At 35.7% G+C, this 20,881-nt stretch overlaps 1 protein-coding gene across 2 annotated transcripts in view; it reads right to left on the bottom strand.

Moving 5' to 3' along the window:
• The window catches only part of sema6d (semaphorin 6D), a 55,485-nt gene that overhangs the window by 21,694 nt on the left and 12,910 nt on the right, over positions 1-20,881 (bottom strand). For both annotated transcript variants that reach the window (XM_030125724.1, XM_030125729.1), the window contains exons 2-6: positions 4,684-4,846; positions 2,379-2,490; positions 934-994; positions 716-778; positions 490-591 (exon numbers count right to left, since the gene is read on the bottom strand). In XM_030125724.1, coding sequence (XP_029981584.1) covers positions 490-591; positions 716-778; positions 934-994; positions 2,379-2,490; positions 4,684-4,798 — 453 coding nt within the window. In that variant the 5' untranslated portion in view covers positions 4,799-4,846. The remainder of the gene's footprint in view (positions 1-489; positions 592-715; positions 779-933; positions 995-2,378; positions 2,491-4,683; positions 4,847-20,881) is intronic.

Raw genomic sequence — 20,881 nt, 5'->3', positions numbered from 1 at the left:
TGCTGTAATTCAATTCTTCAAGGAAATAATCATAAAAAAAAAGAAACAAAAAAAATTGCCTTTTAACAGTATCATGATATATCGTGATATATCGTATCGTGATCCTAGCATTGTGATTTGTATTGTATCTCCAGATTCTTGCCAATACACAGCTCTAACAGTAGAAGGGTTTATTTCAAATGGAATTCAAATAAAGGGTATCAGAAGTAACTGTGCCAAATGACAGAAGTGATGTTTTAATGCACTGTTTCTTCTTCTGCCTCCAATATTCAGCCTTTTTGTCCTTTTTTTCATTTGTATAATTCTTCTTATCCATTAAAATAATATTAAACTGGTTTCCTTTGGCTTCGATACAGGTCTTTTTACAGTGTATGTGTGTATTAACCAGTACCAGCCTTTCTAAAGCCACATCCTAGGTCACAGGTGTATTTATCATGTGTGTGCACGTGTTCATCTGTAAATGCACCAGTCGTGCAGGTGGATACTGACCCTGTAGTATCTGCACGTGGGGTTAAAGCCGTTGGTGCCACAGATGAACACCAGGTCATCGTTTCTGGGCACCAGCACTTTAATGAAGTTGTGGCACTCATCCTGAAAAACAGACACAACTCATGGGGTGGGGGGTTCTGAAAACAGGTTCTGAAACAGGTCCTGCTTCAGTTTAGGGTCGACGCGAAAGCGATCGAACACAAAGGTCAAAGTGTCAAATACGTACTCTGTGTTTTCCCTTGACGGCACACGCCTCTCTGTCAGCCTGGCCTGACCTCCAGGTTAACTTCTGCAGAAAAACACAAACACAAAAACGCACAACATTACACACCGGACCACGCACACGCACACTCTTTCATTTTATGACCTGTCCAGTTCATGATGGATGGCTCTGGGTTTTCTACGTCGTGGATTGAATAGAGCAGTTAGAGATGAGAAACTTACCCGGTAAGGGATGATCTCATTCCTGTAGGATTCTCTGAGACTCACAAGATACACCTGATCTCTGCAAAAGAGGAAACAAACACAGCTCAGACACACAGCACAACACAAATACACACCACATACACACAAACCAATCTGAAGAATGGCTCAGGTTTAACCCTGATGTTGGATGATTCAGGAACTGAACACTATGGATTCTTTTCACAATAGAACACAAACATTTAAACAGGATCTTAAACTGTAATGTCTGTAAAACAATATTTATTTATTTATTTGTGTGTTTTTTTTGTACTGGTAAAGTCGCATGTTAAAACTTTATTCATCCAAATGCTGCACCATAAGTTTTTTCCAGGAAATAATATGTAAAAAAAAAAAAAAAGAAACAAAACAAAAAATATTGCCTTGTTAATAGGGCTGTGTATTGGTGAGAATCTGGCGAGATGATACAAATCACAATATTAGGATCACGATACAATATATCACGATATATCATGATACTGTTAAAAAAGCAATTTTTTATTTGTTTCTTTTTATTTTTACTAATTGTTTCCTTGAAGTATTGAATTACACCAGAAATCTGCACAAATACTAAACACATTTTTATTTGATCAGAACAGGATCTAATGCTGTATCACAACATTTTTCTAATTCTCCTAGTTTCCAAAGGAACTAACATCTACCACAATATCTGCATCTGAATAAATACCTAAAAATATCGATACAGTACTTTTTAATATCGATACAGTATTGTGAAATGAAATATCGTGATATATTGCAGAACTGATATTTTCTAACAGCCCTACTTGTTAACAGTATCATGATATATTTCTATTTTTTTTTTATTAGTGATAGTTAACAAGACAATGTGGACAGAAAAACAACAACAACAACACTTAAACAAAGGGAAAATCAAACAAATAAACAAACAAAAAACAACAACAACGACAGAGTATTGGCAAACAACAACAACATCATATTACAATGAAAAAGATCATAAATGTAAATAGCAACTAAACAAGTATCGTGATATATTTCAATATATTGTATCATGATCCTAGTATTGTGATTTGTATCGTATCACCACCTTCTTGCTGATACACAGCCCTAGATACGACTGCTCTGGGACCTGGAGTTTTACACTGTACGGAACTTTGATTTCCTCCTACAATATTAGTTGAGCCGGTCGGATTAATCCTAGCGCCCGTATAAACACCAAAACACATGTAAAGATGCCAAGAAATCCTTAACAGAGCATCAGCGTGGGATGATAGATGCAGTTCCTCGATCGATACGAGCCATATCCATCAAATGGAGGCCTGGAGGCCACCGATCCAATAACACTAAGAGCTTTTTTTTTTTCCATCTTACGCCAGTGTTTACCTGCCAAAGGCTGACTGAGTAGATTGGTGTGGGGGGATGTGTGTGTGTGTGTGTGTTGGATATACCTGCCAGCGATGAACAGTGTGTCTTGAATCTTGGTCATCAGCTGAAAGTCGAGGCGATGCTGTGACTCGTTTCCAGAGGGCCGGCCTCTGAACACAGGGTACCGCCGTGTAACTGTAAACACAAACGACACTTTCACTTTAGATTACAGCTCATCTGAGGTCCAGGACAGAAGCGATTAGAAGGGACAGGAGATAAGACTGGAACTGTGGTGTTATGAACAAACATATACAGATGCAGACGTTCACCTCTGGACACATGAAACCTAATTATTAGGCCTGTAACGGTCCACATACCGAACCGAACCCTTTCGGTACACACCTGTTCGGTTTGGTACACAGCTGTACCCAAACGACACGGTATGTTGAGGAAAAGTAAAAGGAACGAAAGACGTCATTCGATGTGGAACTTTAAATCCACGCAAGTTTCACACGGACATATTGAAGGAGCGCACATTGACCTGAAATATGCAATAGCAGCTGATATAAGGAAAAAAAATAAACAAATACGATGTGAACCTGGAGGGAAGAGACTGAAGACCCTCCACCATCAGTCCAGTCCAGTCTGGGACCACTACGGGTTCAGGTGAAAGACAACGAGGAAAGAGACGGAGAGAAGACAAACGCTGTTTACTGCCTATGAGCTACGGTAGTTCTAAAACACTTACACTAGCTCTGTGTGTGTGTGTGTGTGTGTGTCTCTCTCTCTCTCACACACACACACACACACACACACACACACACTGTATAATACAAGAATAGAACCCAGAGTTGGACACTTAAAGTATGTAAAGTTTCACTTTTGTTTCACACCAGCGTTACTTATGGACCGCACCCCCACATATATGACAAATACTTTGTTTTAGTGTAAATACATGGAAACATTTACATTTACAAAGAGAAAAACTTGGAGTTCTGAGTAATTATACGTTATTATGACCTACCTGAGATTGAATTGGTCTGAATGTGGAACCTGAACGAAAAGGATCGTTAATATCTTCAGTGTAATTTTTGCATTTCACAAATTCATCCCACGGGCCACATTGGACCCTTTGGTGGGCCGGATTTGGCCCCCGGGCCACATGTTTGACACCTGTGAACTAGGGTTAATGGAGGATTAACTTCAGTTTTGCAAAAAAATAGATGGATTTAACCAAAATTAGGCCGTGACAAGGTAAGAGAACAATATACAGATAATTAGCACAACTTTGAGCGAGACCTGCACCATGTTTTTTGGCTCACTGCCTAATTCACTGATTCCCTCTAATTCCATCTTTGTGTCACTGCGCTGTTTATTGTTTGATAATGTCTGCCGATGTCAGCACATCTTCGTGCTTCTTCAGTGTATCACAGAAATGAAAATGAAATCCACTTAATGCTACAGCTGACCATGCAGCAGATTGATTTTATTACCATGGTTATAGCAGACTAACGCTGACACGGTCAAAAAAACTAAGACGGCCTGTATTTGTCTTTATTCTGTGCGTGGTGCGTCTAACGACACTGGAGCTGCTGGAATGAGTTCATAGTGTCTTTTACAAATGCAAGGAGAGTTGACTGCAGTAATTCTAATGCACAGGTGTCAAACATGCAGCCCGGGGGCCAAATCTGGCCCACCAAAGGGTCCAGTTTGGCCCCTGGGATGAATCTGTGAAATGTAGAAATTACACTGAAGATATTAACAATCAAGGATGTCCAAATCACTTTAGGTCAGTTTAATCTCAAGTGGGTCAGACCAGTTAAAATACTATCATAATAACCTATAAATAATGAAAACAGCAAATTTTTCTCTTTGTTGTAGTGTAAAAAAAAAGTAAAATTACACAAAAATGTTTACATTTACTAGCCTTTTACAAAAAAATTTGAATAACCTGAAAATTCTTCAGAAAAATAAGTGCAATGTTAACAATATTATGCCTTATACATGTGCATCACAACTTACAGATCACAGTGGATCTAGAAATACACAAAACATTTAGTAAGAGGCAGAATACTGGTACAATTCCACAGACTTCATATTTGTTCATGTTATGTTCAAGTACGGTTTGTAGATGTAAGCATTTTCATGATGGAACTTGAGTTTTTTTCACTTAAAAACATAGAAAAAAACTTTGGATTTGACATTATTTATCAGTTCTTATCCAATTATTTATATTATTTTACTGGTCTGGCCCACTTTAGATCATATTAGGCTGTATGTGGAACTGAACTGAAAGGAGTTTGACAGCCCTGATCTAACAAATCCCCCACTTTCCCCCCGACTCTCCAACTTGCTGAGATCATCGTCGTGCAGGCGGCGTGTACTCACAGTGGGCGTCAACGACATCCAGGGGTACGACGTCCTCCGGGAAGCTGACGGCGAGGAGTGTGTGTGAGGCCGTGAGCAGCAGCAGCAGCAGCAGAAGCACAGCGCTGTGGCCCATGGCTGCACACAGAGCACACGTCCAGGTTCACACCAGTGGAGATGTTACCTGTAAAATACACACACAAATACACACTACGGTTAGTTCACGTCTGAGGTGTTACCTGCAAATAGGGATGTAATGATATGAATATTTCATATCACGGTTATTGTGACCCAAATTATCACAGTTATCATTATTATCATGGTATTGTTGAAACTGTGCCCAAAATGTTCAAAAAGTACTAATACACACACTGAAATAATTTAACCAAGTTGTATTTTGAAAAATAAATAAATAAATAAATAAAATAATTGGTACAATGTACCTTCTGTTGCAGAAACATTCAAATATTAACCCTTAGTGGTCTGAGCCTATTTTGTCCATTTTTCAGTCCTTTTGATTTTGCCTTGATATACTATATAAACAAATGTTTACAATACCCATGTTTTGGATCTGTTTTTCTATTTCATTTGTCTACTATTTTATTCACTTTAACCTACTATAGCAACACAAAAGGCCAGAAAACACAAAAAATATATAAAATCCGATTTGAAAAATGTATATAATGTATTGCATAAATAACACACAGATGCTTTACGAACCTTTTCAAAGACTTTAAAAGTGAATATTAGTTCCAAATATTAAGTATATACAAATAAAATTGTAATAAATTAAAACTATACTCAAATATTTGACATAAAAGCATACCTTTAAAACTTTGAAAAGGGCAGTAATCAAACGCGGTTATCATGATAATTAGAATTTAAACGGTAATACTAACCGTCTGCAATTTTACCGTGGTTTATCGTTATACCGGTAATCGTTACATCCCTAGCTGCAAAACACACGCAAATACACACTTCGGTTAGTTCACGTTGAGAATCATTCAATCACCAGTGAATCCTAGGTGTTTGTAAAACTGTCAAATGTAACGGTGATGCTTTGTTTTTTTTTTAAATATTTTATTCTGAGGTTTCATTGCACAGTAGAAAAGTACAAAAAACAAACATAAAATATACACGTGACATGAGGATTTATAACCCCCACCCAACGACGCTGTGAATCCTCATGTGAACAGATTTACATTCACAGAACAAAGAAAGAAAGAAAAGGACCCAGTTATCTGCAGAAAGTGATCTGTGAAAGGCCCTCATCCTCCCATATTTAGATTAGATCAGATTAGATCAGACTAGACTAGATTAGATCAAATCAGATTTAGATTATATTAGATCAGACCAGACCAGGCTATACTAGATTAGATTAGATTTAGATTAGATCAATTTAGATTAGATTAGATTTAGATTACTTTACATTAGATCAGATCAGACTAGACTAGACTACTAGACCCTACCCTACCCGACCAGACCAGATTATATTATATTAGATCAGATTAGATTAGATTACATTAGATCAGATCAGACTAGATGAGACTAGATTAGACTACAAGACCCAAGAAGATTAGATTAAATTAGATCAGATCAGACTAGACGAGACTAGATTAGACTACAAGACCCAAGAAGATTAGATTAGATTAAATTAGATCAGATCAGACTAGACTACTCTAGACTAGACTACTAAACCCGACCTGACCAGACTAGATTAGATAGAATCAGATTAGATTCGATTAGATAGAGCCCTGAGGAAACTGAGGTTCCAAAAGAAGCACAAACACTGAATATACAAACAAGGCATAACAAAAACAATAACTATAAAAAAAAAAAAAACAGGGAAAAATTACAATCACACATTGAAAAGTACAAGTAGAAACTAGTAGCAAAGAAGAAGTAATAATGATAATAATGATAATAATAATAATAATAATAATAATAATAATAATAATAATAATAATGAGTATCTTATTATTAGACCTGTCAAAATTAACCCATTAACTCAGATTAATCCTGTTGAATCTGATCATAAATGTGACCTCCATGAACCATCTACAGCAGAACCAGCAGAACTGACCCATAAAAAAACACCACATTGTCCCTCTGGATGGAAATATGAGGAGAAACAAAACCAAGATGGAAGAGTTGAAACTGTTGAAACTGTTGAAGGTGTTTCATAAACCCGTTCAATGCAGATATATTCACTTCTTTATTGAGTTTGTATGTTTATGCAAAACGAAACACAATTAATATAGATTAAAAATGAATGATATTTAATTGTGATTAATCAAAATTAATCCACAGCAACCCTGTGATTAATCTGCTTAAACAATGTAATCGTTTGACAGCACTACTTATGTTATAATATGAAAACATAATATTACAGTATGCACATATGTAGAGCAGTAGCGGCTGCTCGTCCTTCAGACAGGGGAAGCTCATTGTCGGCTTACATTAAAAAAAATTGTCAAGGTATTTAAACATAAATTCGGCCCTCCGTTCCTTTGTAAGAAAATGGTCAGTGGCCTTATCGTACCAAGTAGGCGTCTTTTCCAGGGAGTGAGTGTGTTTTATTTACAGCAAGAAATGAACAAGTAATTTCATAGTGGTTTGTCTCTCGATTTCACAAACAGAATGTGCGACGGTATTAAACTGAACTCTGTCAAGTGAAGGAGTAGATATGAGAATAGCTGTCAATCAAACGGGATTCAGCCTTTGGACCGATCTTCCAATCAGCACGTGTCATCGGTCCAGCTGATGTCATTATGTCTATGCATGTGCTGGTGTCATATCAGTTGCCTCTATATATGTGCCAACTTTGAAGTAAACTGAAACAAAATTGATGTTTTTATCGACATTTGAAATTTTGCCCATTATAAGTAAATGTGAGACAAATCGATCTGTTCTCCAAATAAATCACTTTCAACTGAAGAGCAGAATGTTTGGAACTGAACACGTTTTCCGTGTCGTTTCACTTTGAATAAGGTAGTGATTTTTCAACACGCATCCTGGTGCTCGTTTCTACGACGGTGTTTTAGGGCCACACGAGAAAATAAAAACACTTGTCACTGCGAGTATAAAGTCGATAATAAAATATGGAGATAAAACCTGTTTGATGAGAATAAAGTCAAATACAACAAGAGTCATAATTTTTCGAGAATGAAGTCGTAATATTATGAGAATAATGTCATATTTCGAGAATAAAGCCATAATTTTACGAGAACAAGTAGTGAGAACAAACCCCGCCCCTCACACGTATTTCCCCCCTTATAAGTAAATGGGAAGATTAAAAAAAAAAAAAAAAAAATCATAATAACTTTGACCTTTGACCTACTTTCCCCAAAATGTAATCACATCTATTCTTTTCACTGGTAATCTATAAACCCAGTTAGGTCTGAATTCAACCAATAGTTTTGTTGCTAAAGTGTAAACAAACGAACCAAACCAAACCAACAAAACACTACCCCTTGCCTCCCCTTCAGGGGGTGGGGTAATAACGTTGTAATTTAAAAACAGGTGTGAAAAATCGAATTTACGGGAATAAAGTCGTGGTGTAACCATCGATAACCCTGCAGTCGACCACTTCCAGTCAGCTCCTCCTCCACTAAAGAGGTAAATTGCTCCAAATCTGTTCGGTTCTTACGACGAAACACACCCAAATGTGTGCGAACTGTCCTCAAAGATGGTGGGCGGGGCTAATAGGCTCAGTCTTTGGTGGGCGGGGCTACTAGTCTCAGTATTTGGCCTTTGTGCGTAAACCCCAAATGAAAGTAGAACCTCAAAAAATGGTCTAAGTTCTACATTATGCGACGAGTGGGGACGACTTTATTATGTAAATTACAATATATTTCCGGCCTGTTTTTAAATTGCGACATTATTCTAATAATATTATGGTTTTATTCTCAAAATATGACAACATTTTTCTCATAATATTACAACTTTATTCTCGTGAAATTATAACTCTTTTTGTATTCGACTTTACTCGTAAAATTCAATATTTTACGATTTTATTCTCATAGTGACAGTGTTTTTATATTCTTACGTCTTACGTCTTTATATTCTTACGTCTTACACAGTCGTAGGTTTCAAATCACTTCTACAAAATAAAATGGTTTCTATAGTAAATTGGGGGGGCAATCATAATAATAATTTCCCCTCAGAGAGAATCTTATCTTTTCCATTTCCACATTACACAGAACAAGTGTGAGACGGAGACATGCCGATGCTTTCTGAATGAGAATGCGACTTTTCGGACCGTTCCCCTGGATCCATTTGAACATTACCGTCTGTGATTATTGATGACGGGGCTGGGGGGCGGGGCTGGTGGGGGGGTCAGCTCTTGGCGTGTCCCCTCTCCCTCTCTCTCTCTACATCTGCTGTGTGAGCGAAGGTCAGCCAAGCGGCCGGTGGGGCGTCTGGCCGTGTGTTCGGTGCGGCGGAAGTCCGCTCTGTTACGACGGCGGCAGGCCTGCTGTCTCTGTACATCTGCGCTCTGATTGGTCGGTCCCAGCTCGACGGCAGTCAGCACATTGCAACTTCATCACCGTCACCATCTCTGACCTTAGCTGACTTCTATTAACGCTACGTCGGCTGTTATTACTCCTGCATGTCCTCGGGGCCGCTCCGCTTTATGGCAGAGATGTGATTCACTCTGCTTTTGTTGGTACTACAATCTGCTCATGTAGGAGTGGAAGAAAATACTGGTTCTGCAATATATCGGGATATTTCATTTCACAATATTCAAAAGTACTGTATCCATATTTTTAGGTATTTATTCAAATGCAGATTTTGTGGAGGTTCATTTTTGCTTTTCTTTTTTTTACTAAATGTGGACAAAACCAGAAGCACGTAATGCCAGTTTTTCCACTAAACCACAAATGCGATGATTTGTGTATTTATTATCGCGAGATGACACGAGAAGTCATTCCATAAACATGAACGTAAATATGGTGTTTATTTACAGATATATTCATTATTTCTATTTTATATTACCCCTCTATCTTGTACTAAATTTAAAAAATGATTGTGTTTCCTTTAAGGGTGTTAGAAAATGTCAGTTCTGCAATATATCGCGACATTTCATTTCACAATACTGTACTGATATTAAAAAGTACTGTATCGATATTTTGAGGTATTTATTCAAATGCAAATATTGTGGAGATTCATTTTTGTTTTTCTTTTTTGTTTATATTTTATTTATTGCTATTTAACACAGTTTTATTAAATAATGTTCGTTCTTTTGTTGGGATTGAACTAAAATACTGTTCTGATGTTAGTTCTGAACTAATAGAATATGAACATTTGAACAGGATCTTAAACTGTAATGTCTGTAAAACAGAATTTCAGTTTGAACACAGGAACATTTTGTGATATAACATTAGATCCTGTTGGGATCAAATAAAAATGTTTAGTATTTGTGCAGATTTCTGCTGTAATTCAATTCTTCAAGGACATAATCATCAATCAATTGCCTTTTTAATAGTATCATGATATATCGTGATATATCATATCGTGATCCTAGTATTGTGATTTGTATCGTATCACCAGATTTTAGCCAATACACACCGCTAGTGGACAATGGTTTATATTAGTGATTCCCAACTGGTGGTTCGCAACCCAAAAGTGAGTCTCAAATCCGTTTTCAGTGGATCATGTTCCTTTGTTTGAGCAAAAAATAATAATAAACCAATTGTGTTGGAACCTAGGTTATAGTTATATATTTTATAGTTATATTTTTATATATATATATATATATATATATATATATATATATATATATATATATTTGGATTTTTCATTGTAGTTTAGTTTTATTTAGTTTTGACTTTTTTTCTCTAATTCAGTTCGTTTTAATTCATTTTTAGAGCAGGTTTGCTAGTTTTTATTAGTTTTTGTTTTTTTCTAAATGCTTAGTTTTAGTTCAGTTCATTGTAGTTTTAGTTTTTTCATATTTTTTTCCTCTTCTTCTCCGTTGTATTCAAATAAATCCCAGACAGGACTCTGCTGCTTTCTCCCAACTTTAGTCTCCATGTTTCCAGGTAGAGTGGGGACCAGAAGACGACTGGAAACTACACGTGACGGACCATCAAGTGTCGTATGGTGCCAGCAGATAAAAGTGCTCGAGTGAAATAAATCGATTTCATATCAATCCGATATTGACAAAACGAAGGGAATTTTATCCGTAATTTTTATCCGTTTTAGTTAGTTTTGTAAAGACACAATACAGTTTCAGTTAGTTATCTTTTGTTTTTTGTTTAATTATAGTTTTTATTTATTTCAGTTAATGAAAATGTTTTTCAATTCTAGTTTTCACCATTTCGTTAGTTTTCGTTACCTTCGTAACCTTGGTTGGAACAACACAATTCTGTGTGATGCTGATCGATGAACACGTTTGTTTGACTTTGCTTTGTCCATGTGTCTTTGAATGTAGAACAAATGCATTGGTCTGGAATAGATGTATGGATCTGTGGGCGTTTGGTGATCGGTCAATATATTGACTAGTTTTTTTTTTTTCCACAGATTTGACATTTTTAATTATAGTGTAATGAGACTGTGACACAGTTTGGTACTTTTAATGTTTTTTAAGTGTTTTTGTTGCAGAAGAGTGGGCTTTAACCCTTTGTTGAGCAAGTGACTACTTTTGGTAATTTCTGCATACATTATAAGACAGTGACAGTAACAGTTCCAGTGAGGACAGTGAGTCCCCAATCTGAGGTCCAATGTGGTCTCCAGGGTCTGTAAGGTCCAATGTGGTCTCCAGGGTCTGTAAAGTCCAATGTGGTCTCCAGGGTCTGTAAGGTCCAATGTGGTCTCCAGGGTCTGTAAGGTCCAATGTGGTCTCCAGGGTCTGTAAAGTCCAATGTGGTCTCCAGGGTCTGTAAGGTCCAATGTGGTCTCCAGGGTCTGTAAGGTCCAATGTGGTCTCCAGGGTCTGTAAAGTCCAATGTGGTCTCCAGGGTCTGTAAGGTCCAATGTGGTCTCCAGGGTCTGTAAAGTCCAATGTGGTCTCCAGGGTCTGTAAGGTCCAATGTGGTCTCCAGGGTCTGTAAAGTCCAATGTGGTCTCCAGGGTCTGTAAGGTCCAATGTGGTCTCCAGGGTCTGTAAGGTCCAATGTGGTCTCCAGGGTCTGTAAGGTCCAAGATTTTCTTCCAGCCCTATTGCCAGAGTTAACTTTTTGGGTCTGGTCTGGTCATAGAGCGGTGATAGTGGGTCCAGAACCCAGACCAGTTCAGAACCACCTGGTTTATACGACATGTGATCGTCGACATGATACAGCAGCGAACACACATGTAATAACTGATGGAGGGAGTGTCAGCGGTTTAGTGTATGTGAGTGTTTTACAGACAGACTGTGTCGGTGCATATTAATGATTGGTGTCCATTCAAATATTTATAAGGCAAACAAATTATTCATGTAGGCAAAGCCTGGGCGGATATAAACAATTTACCGGGAGACGTCACACAGGCAGAGCCATGGATTAGCTGTAAACACACACACACGTGCGCACACACACACACACGGCGGTACATGCACACACTTTCACTGAGATAATGCAAAGACTAATGCATGTGTATGCGCACACACACACACACACACAGCCCCCCCCACAGTATTGACTGGTTTTTCACTTAGCCCTAGAGCACACCTGCTCCAGTGCGGTGCAGTGCGGTGCACAGCCCGGTCCTGCCAACCCATTAGTGCTCTGATTGATCCACACAGGAAGTGCGGTGGATCAGCATCCATCCACCAAAGGCAATCTATGGACGGTTCAATTCTACAGGAACTGTTAGGAGCAAACTTTTCCTAAACGTCTGGACTCAAATACAAATGTTTCAAATGCAAACGGAAAAGCATCCAAATATATTTATCCTGTAACAGTAAAGTACGGTTTTCCACTGCGTTCATCATCCTGCTGCGGTCTGCATATTGACTGTGTGATGGTGTGTCACTGCTGGTCTGATGACGCTCTGACACTAAAGCCACTGGGTTTATTCATCAGTAATGTGCACCCACAGCTGTTCAGGGTTCTGGAGGACACTGCAATGTTAACTGGTACTAAGGCTCCGTTCACACTCAGGTAAAGGTGACATGTATCTGATCTTCTAAGGACACTTTGAACAGCACTAATCTAATCTGTGGTCCTAAACCCGACCCAGACCACTTTCATATGTGGTCCTAAATCTGACCCGGACCACTTTCAAATGTGGTCCTAAATCCGACCCGGACCACTTTCATATGTGGTCCTAAATCCGACCCGGACCACTTTCATATGTGGTCCTAAATCCGACCCGGACCACTTTCATATGTGGTCCTAAATCTGACCCGGACCACTTTCATATGTGGTCCTAAATCTGATCCATATCTGATATTTTTCAATGTGACTTCAGTCTGAACATCCACGTCGCATTTATCTGACCTTTACGTCACTGAAATGCGACAAACATCCCAGTTGTTGGTCAGAGCGGAGGAAAACCAGATTTCCTTCTGTAAACACAGTGTGTGTATGCATAGTCTGGTATTCCGTCAAGACCTCTTCAGTGCATGGGGGTCACTTCAGGACCTCTTTAGTGCATGTGGGTCACTTCAGAATCACATTCAGTTCAGACTCAAAACTGATAGAAGTCGCATTAATGTGGAATATGAAAAAAAAGTCAGATTTCACCCAAAAATGTGAATAGTGCATTAGACCTGCTGTGTGAACGGAGCCTGGATGAAACGACACTTCATGTTCATTATTCCACTTAACGGTTAAATTTAGGGTTTTAATGTTTTCACTCAAAAAATTAACAGATCATTGGTTTTGGGGGAAAAACAGTAGCTTTCTGTTTATGTATCTATAAAGACGTGGACACTAATGTGAATATAAACGAACCCATTTAATGTATACTGGAACACAGAACAAGTGTCAGCAGTTGAATATAAATGCGAAGCGGTATCCGCTCCCACAAACAGCCTGTTGTGTTCCTGAAATTCACGGCAGGGATGTTTTCAACCACCTGAGTGAGATGAGCTCATTCCACCAAATGCAGTTTGTTCAAGCCCTTGCAAATCATTTGCTGAATTTCTCGGGGAAGCATGTGTCAGAAATAGATACCAAATACACAACAATAGCAGAAGGGCGGGGGGGTCTGAAAGGTAAATACACTAAGCTGTGCATTTCAATTCCATCCTGCTATCATCCAGCCCACAGACTGTGTTCACAGGTAAGAACTGTCCTGCCGTCTATCTCACACATACACAGCGCTTTCTCTCGCTCACTAAAGACAAAAACACTCCAACCAAAAAGCAAAAGCTCAACTCCGATCTCCCAAGATGCCTTGGGTGGAAAAGGTGTCATGTGGAAGCGAATGCTTTCCTCAGAAACTTTAATGTAAAACAGAAACAGGAGACATAGAGAGGTCAGCCATCTAAACTTTAAGATTCTTCTTTTTTTCTTCATTCAAGATTTTTTTTCCTTAATTGAAGATTTTTTTTAATTTTTTTTGCTTTATTCAAGGTTTATTTTTGCTTAATTCAAGATTTTTTTTGCTTAACTGAAGTTTTTTTTTGCTTAATTCAAGATTTTTTTCACGTAATTCAAGATTTATTTTTTTTTAAAACTTTATTCAGGATTTTTTTTTTTTGCTTAGTTCAAGATTTTTTTTTTTTTTGCTTAATTCAAGATTTTATACATAAACTTGGCTCCAATCTCCCAAGAAACCATGTAAGATGTTTGAAGGTACTATCTTTATTCTATTGTTTTTATTTTGTAGTGGTTTATTGTTCTTATTTATCTATTTTATTTATTTACTTTGTTGTTTTTAAATTGTATGGCTTTTTACTCTATTCTTGTATTTTATTCTTTTATTTGGGTTTCATTTATTCTTCGGTACAGCACTTTTTTCTTTTTTGTACAGTTTCTATGTCTTTCAATCTATTCTGTATTTTATTCTTCTATTTTGGTTTTAATTATTCTTCTGTACAACCCTTTGGTCCACTGCAGTTGTTTTAAAATCCTAAAGTTGGATTGGAAGATGCCTTGCGTGGAAAAGGCGTCGTGTGGAAGTGAAGACTTTCCTCGGAAACTTTAATGTAAAACAGAAATAGGAGACATAGAGAGGTCAGTGATCTAAAATTACTTCTGAATGTCTTACTGAGCCCAGCATGTTTTCTATGTGTGTGTGTGTGTGTGTGTGTGTCTCCAGACGCTGGTCTTGTCACGCAATTCTGTCTCATTCAGCTCTGCCTCTGCCTTCTGCTGTTATTCCAGGGTTTTTCAGTGCGCTACAACCACACACTTTCTCTGCTGATATTGTTGGCTCTGGCTCATGATGTTATTCACGGGGAAGGGGGGGGGGGGGGGGAGTTTGTCGGACTGCTATTTCTACAACTAGTGTGTTTCGGGGTCTGCGCTCCACTTCTGCTACTTTCAGCTAAAGGCAAGTTTATTTGTATTGCACATTTCAGCAACAAGGCAATTCAAGGTGTTTCACACAGGACAGTGAAATACAACGACAAGAGACAAAGAAACACATTTAAAACATTATAAAAGAAACATGTAAAAGGTGATTAAGAACAGCAAGTAAGAAAACACATAAAACCCAAAAATATAACAACACACACATATTAACCCTTTCATGCACAAATTATGAGAACCTTAATCAAAATTTTTTTCCTGAGTGTTTTTATTTCTCTTTAGGCATGAAAAAAAAACGTGATTGAAAATTTTCTTCTGAAAAGTAAAAAATAAATAAATAAAATAAAAATAATTTAAAAATTTTAAAAATACATAAAAAAAAAAAAAATAACGGAAAAAAAAAAAAAAATTCCTATGAACCTATTTTTCATGAAGTTGCAAAAATGTCCACTCAGTTGGACAAAATGCGTTTAATTTTTGAAGCAAAGAAACACGTATTTACTGAAAAACTGTGTGAAAACTATGGGGAGGGCTTGTGATTCTGGGGGTTTATGCTCAGGAGAGATCTACAGAGTGGGGAAGCAAAATTTACAATATTTTGAGGCAGGGATTGAAAGACAGTGTATGACCAATTAGTTTATTGACAGTCATGAGAATTTTTTTGCCACAAGAAAATTGACATAATAGAAAATGTTTTTATTCTATGTGTCCTCCTTCTTTCTCAATAACTGCCTTCACACACTTCCTGAAACTTGCGCAAGTGTTCCTCAAATATTGGGGTGACAACTTCTCCCATTCGTCTTTAATAGTATCTTCCAGACTTTCTCGTAATAGTTTTGCTCATAGTCATTCTCTTCTTTCCATTATAAACAGTCTTTATGGACACTCCAACTATTTTTGAAATCTCCTTTGGTGTGACGAGTGCATTCAGCAAATCACACACTCTTTGACGTTTGTTTTCCTGATTACTCATTTGGGCAAAAGTTTCTGAAAAGGTATGGATAATAGTGTTAGGTATGATTATGACATCAATATATGTTTGGTTTCAGAACAATTGACGTAGTGCCTGCTGAGAAAAAACAACTAAATGTTCATTGTAAATTTTGCTTCCCCACCCTGTACATAACGTTACCAATTCATGTCAGAAAAGATATGTAGTGTCTTAAAACTTTAATAAAGATATGTGTAAAAAAAAAAAAAAAAAAAAAAAAAAACCCCGAAAAGAACAACAAAACCCATGAATATACCAGAGAACAGCTGTAGATTAGCTGTCCACTGTAGTGACCAGTATGCATGAAAGGGTTAAAGTAAGAGTTACAGTCCAGAGTTTGGAAGGAGAATATAAAATGTAAAAAGTCCAAAGCCTTTTAGTCAAAGGCAGCAGTGAACAGGTGAGTCTGGAACCTGGACTTAAAAGAACTCCGCCTCTCAGCAGACCTGATATTTTCTGGTAGTTTGTTCCAGATATACAAAGCATAGAAACTGAACGCTGATTCTCCATGTTTAGTTGTGACTGTTGGAACACAGAGCAGACCTGCACCAGACCACCTGAGCGGTCTGGATGGTTCAGACTGTTTATGGAACGACTTCTCGAGTCATCTCGCGATAATAAATACACCAGTCATCGCATTTGTGATTTAATGGAAAAACCGACATTGTGCGCTTCTCTTTTTTCCACATTTAGTAAAAAAGAAAAAAAAGAACCTCCACAATATCTGCATTTGAATAAACACCTAAAAATATATATACAGTATCGTGAAGTGAAATGAAATATTGCGATATATTGCTGAACCGATATTTTCTAACACCCCTCCAGGAAAACCCGATCATTTTTCAATTTAGTACGAGACAGAGGGGTAATGTAAAATAATAATGAATATATCTGTTAATAAACACCATATTTACGTTCATGTTTATGGAATGACTTCTCATGTCATCTCGCAATAATAAATACACCAATCATCGCATTTGTGATTTAATGGAAAAAACGACGCTATGCACTTCTGTTTTTTCCACATTCAGTAAAAAAATTTTGCACTGAAATTAACTATCTGAATTTTTTTTGCACTGAAATGAAGTATCTGAATTTTTTTTTGCCCTTAAATTAAGTATCTGAGGTTTTTTTTGGCACTTAAATTAAGTATCTGATTTTTTTTTTTGCACTTAAATTAAGTATCTGATTTTTTTTTGCACTTAAATTAAGTATCTGAATTTTTTTTTAAACTTAAATTAAGTATCAGATTTTTATTTTTTTTTGCACTTAAATTAAGTATCTGAATGTTGTTTTTTTTGGCACTTAAATCAAGTATCTGATTTTTTTTTTTGCACTTAAATTAAGTATCTGGTTTTTTTTGTACTTAAATTAAGTATCTGATTTTTTTTTTTGCACTTAAATTAAGTATCTGAATGTTTGTTTGTTTTTTGCACTTAAATTAAGTATCTGGATTTTTTTTTGCACTTTAATTAAGTATCTGAGTTTGTTTTGCACTTAAATTAAGTATCTGATTTTTTTTGCACTGAAATTAAGTATCTGGATTTTTTTTTGCACTTAAATTAAGTATCTGAATTTTTTTTTTTTTTTAACTTAAATTAAGTATCAGATTTTTTTTTTTTGCACTTAAATTAAGTATCTGAATGTTTTTTTTTTTGGGCACTTAAATCAAGTATCTGAATTTTTTTTTTTGGCACTTAAATCAAGTATCTGATTTTTTTTTTTTGGACTTAAATTAAGTATCTGATTTTTTTTGTACTTAAATTAAGTATCTGAAATTTTTTTTGCACTTAAATTAAGTATCTGAATGTTGTTGTTTTTTTGCACTTAAATTAAGTATCTGGATTTTTTTTGCACTTTAATTAAGTATGAGTTTGTTTTGCACTTAAATTAAGTATCTGATTTTTTTTGTACTTAAATTAAGTATCTGAATTTTTTTTTGCACTTACATTAAGTATCTGAAGGTTGTTTTCTTTTTGCACTTAAATTAAGTATCTGGATTTTTTTTGCACTTTAATTAAGTATCTGAGTTTGTTTTGCACTTAAATTAAGTATCTGATTTTTTTTTGCACTGAAATTAAGTATCTGGATTTTTTTTGCACTTTAATTAAGTATCTGAATTTTTTTTTTTTTTAACTTAAATTAAGTATCAGATTTTTTTTTTTGCACTTAAATTAAGTATCTGAATGTTTTTTTTTTGGCACTTAAATCAAGTATCTGAATTTTTTTTTTTGGCACTTAAATTAAGTATCTGATTTTTTTTTGTACTTAAATTAAGTATCTGAATTTTTTTTTGCACTTAAATTAAGTATCTGAATGTTGTTGTTTTTTTGCACTTAAATTAAGTATCTGAATTTTTTTTTGCACTTAAATTAAGTATCTGAATGTTGTTGTTTTTTTGCACTTAAATTAAGTATCTGGATTTTTTTTGCACTTTAATTAAGTATCTGAGTTTGTTTTGCACTTAAATTAAGTATCTGATTTTTTTTTTTTTGCACTTAAATTAAGTATCTGATTTTTTTTGTACTTAAATTAAGTATCTGGATTTTTTTTGCACTTTAATTAAGTATCTGAATTTTTTTTTTTTTTTAACTTAAATTAAGTATCAGATTTTTTTTTTTTGCACTTAAATTAAGTATCTGAATGGTTTTTTTTTGGGACTTAAATCAAGTATCAGAATTTTTTTTTTTTGGCACTTAAATTAAGTATCTGATTTTTTTTGTACTTAAATTAAGTATCTGGATTTTTTTTGCACTTTAATTAAGTATCTGAATTTTTTTTTTTTTTTTAACTTAAATTAAGTATCAGATTTTTTTTTTTTGCACTTAAATTAAGTATCTGAATGGTTTTTTTTTGGCACTTAAATCAAGTATCTGAATTTTTTTTTTTGGCACTTAAATTAAGTATCTGATTTTTTTTGTACTTAAATTAAGTATCTGAATTTTTTTTTGCACTTAAATTAAGTATCTGATTTTTTTTGCACTGAAATTAAGTATCTGGATTTTTTTTTTTTTTAAGTATCTGAATTGTTTGTCTGTGAATTGGACTAGAAGGTCTGTGATGGATTTTGGGCCAAAACCATTCAGTGCTTTATCTGCTAGCAAGAGAATGTTAAAGTCTACTCTCTTAAAGCTTAAAGTGACAGATGATCACTTTCTCCGTCGTATGTTGTTTACCTGCTGCAAAACGCTGAATGCATTTCTGAAATGGGAGTTCCACAAGGAAGGATCCGGGGCTAATAAAAGATCGTAAACAACAGCGGTGCGTGAGGTTTCATAAGTCATGAATGAATGTGAAGGGCAGATGTAATCCCAGTGGAACAAAGGGCGCTCCTGCTCCAGGCAGTTGGACGGGCTGTCATCCTGCACCCAACGCAGACCTAAACCCTCCCACCACAGCCCAGGAGTTCGGTTTCAGACCTCCTCACACTTGTTGCAAGACTGAGCTCAAGAAATCGTGTTGCATGTCACGCCAGTTCTTACAGCATTTGGCGTGCTACACATTTTCAGGGTTCGTACACATTTTTCAAGCACTTTTAAGGGTCATTTTCCATTTTTTTTTTCCAGCACAGCCCTTTATCACAATACAATATCCACAATATATCGCGATATTTCACGTCATGGTACTGTATCAATATCAAAAAGGACTGCATGGATATTTTTAAGTATTTATTCAAGTGCAGACATGGCGGAGATTCATTTTTGTTTTTCTTTTTTATTTATCATGCTCTTATTTCTATATTCACATGGATATTTTACTCTTTTATTTCTATATTCACGTGGGTGTTTTGCTCTGTTGTTTGTATTCTACACCAGTAGTATGGTGATATCGCAGGTCATATATGTAGTTTTTTGAAATTGATAACGGTTATTTCAAATATCCTAAAAGCACTTCTTACCGTCTCAAAGAGGCAAATGTTACTTTTTTTTTAAATTATTGGGAATGCTCAAAAATAATGCTCTGATGTTGGACGATTCCGGGACTGAACACTATGGATTCTTTTCTCAATAGAATACGAACATACACACAAGCAGGATCTGAAACTGTAATATCTGCAAAACTTTATTTATTTATTTATTTATTTATTTGTGTGTTTTTGTTTTTTTTTTGTACTGGTTAAAGTCGCATGTTAAAACTTGTTTTATCCAAATGCTGTACTGTAAGTTTTTCCACTAAATAATCTTTCAAAAAAACAAAACAAAAAAAATATCGCCTTGTTAACAGTTTCGTGATATATTGCGATATATTGTATCGTGATCCTAGTATTGTGATTTGTATTGTATCGCCAGATTCTTGCCAATACACAGCCCTATTTATCACTGGGGTCAAATCCACATCCACAGGAATACATATACTCAGGATTTATTTGTTTTTTTTTCACTTTTAACCACAATAATGCAATAGTACAGTATTATACAATAATACAATTATACAATAATAAAGTATTATGCTATAAGCATCGAAAATTATGCTTCATAATAGAAAAAAACTTAAGAAATTAAAGGAGAATGCAAAGTTTTATCCAGAAAAAGGGGAAGTCACTTGGTGTTCTTCAGACTAAGGTTCTAATAGTTTTGGATTTTTCATTCTAGTTTAGTTTTATTTAGTTTTGACTTTATTTTGTCTAATTCAGTTAGTTTTAATTCGTTTTTAGAGCAGGTTTACTAGTTTTTATTAGTTTTCGCTTTTTTTCTAAATGCTTAGTTTTAATTTAGTTTATTGTAGTTTTATTTATTTATTTTTCTATTTCTCCCAACTTTAGTCTCCATGTTTCCAGGTAGAGTGGGGACCAGAAGACGACTGGAAACCACCAGTGACGGACCGT

Source organism: Sphaeramia orbicularis, chromosome 3 (genome assembly GCF_902148855.1).
Source record: "Sphaeramia orbicularis chromosome 3, fSphaOr1.1, whole genome shotgun sequence".
Taxonomy (NCBI): Eukaryota; Metazoa; Chordata; class Actinopteri; order Kurtiformes; family Apogonidae; genus Sphaeramia; species Sphaeramia orbicularis.
This window is presented reverse-complemented; position numbering and strand designations above follow the sequence as displayed.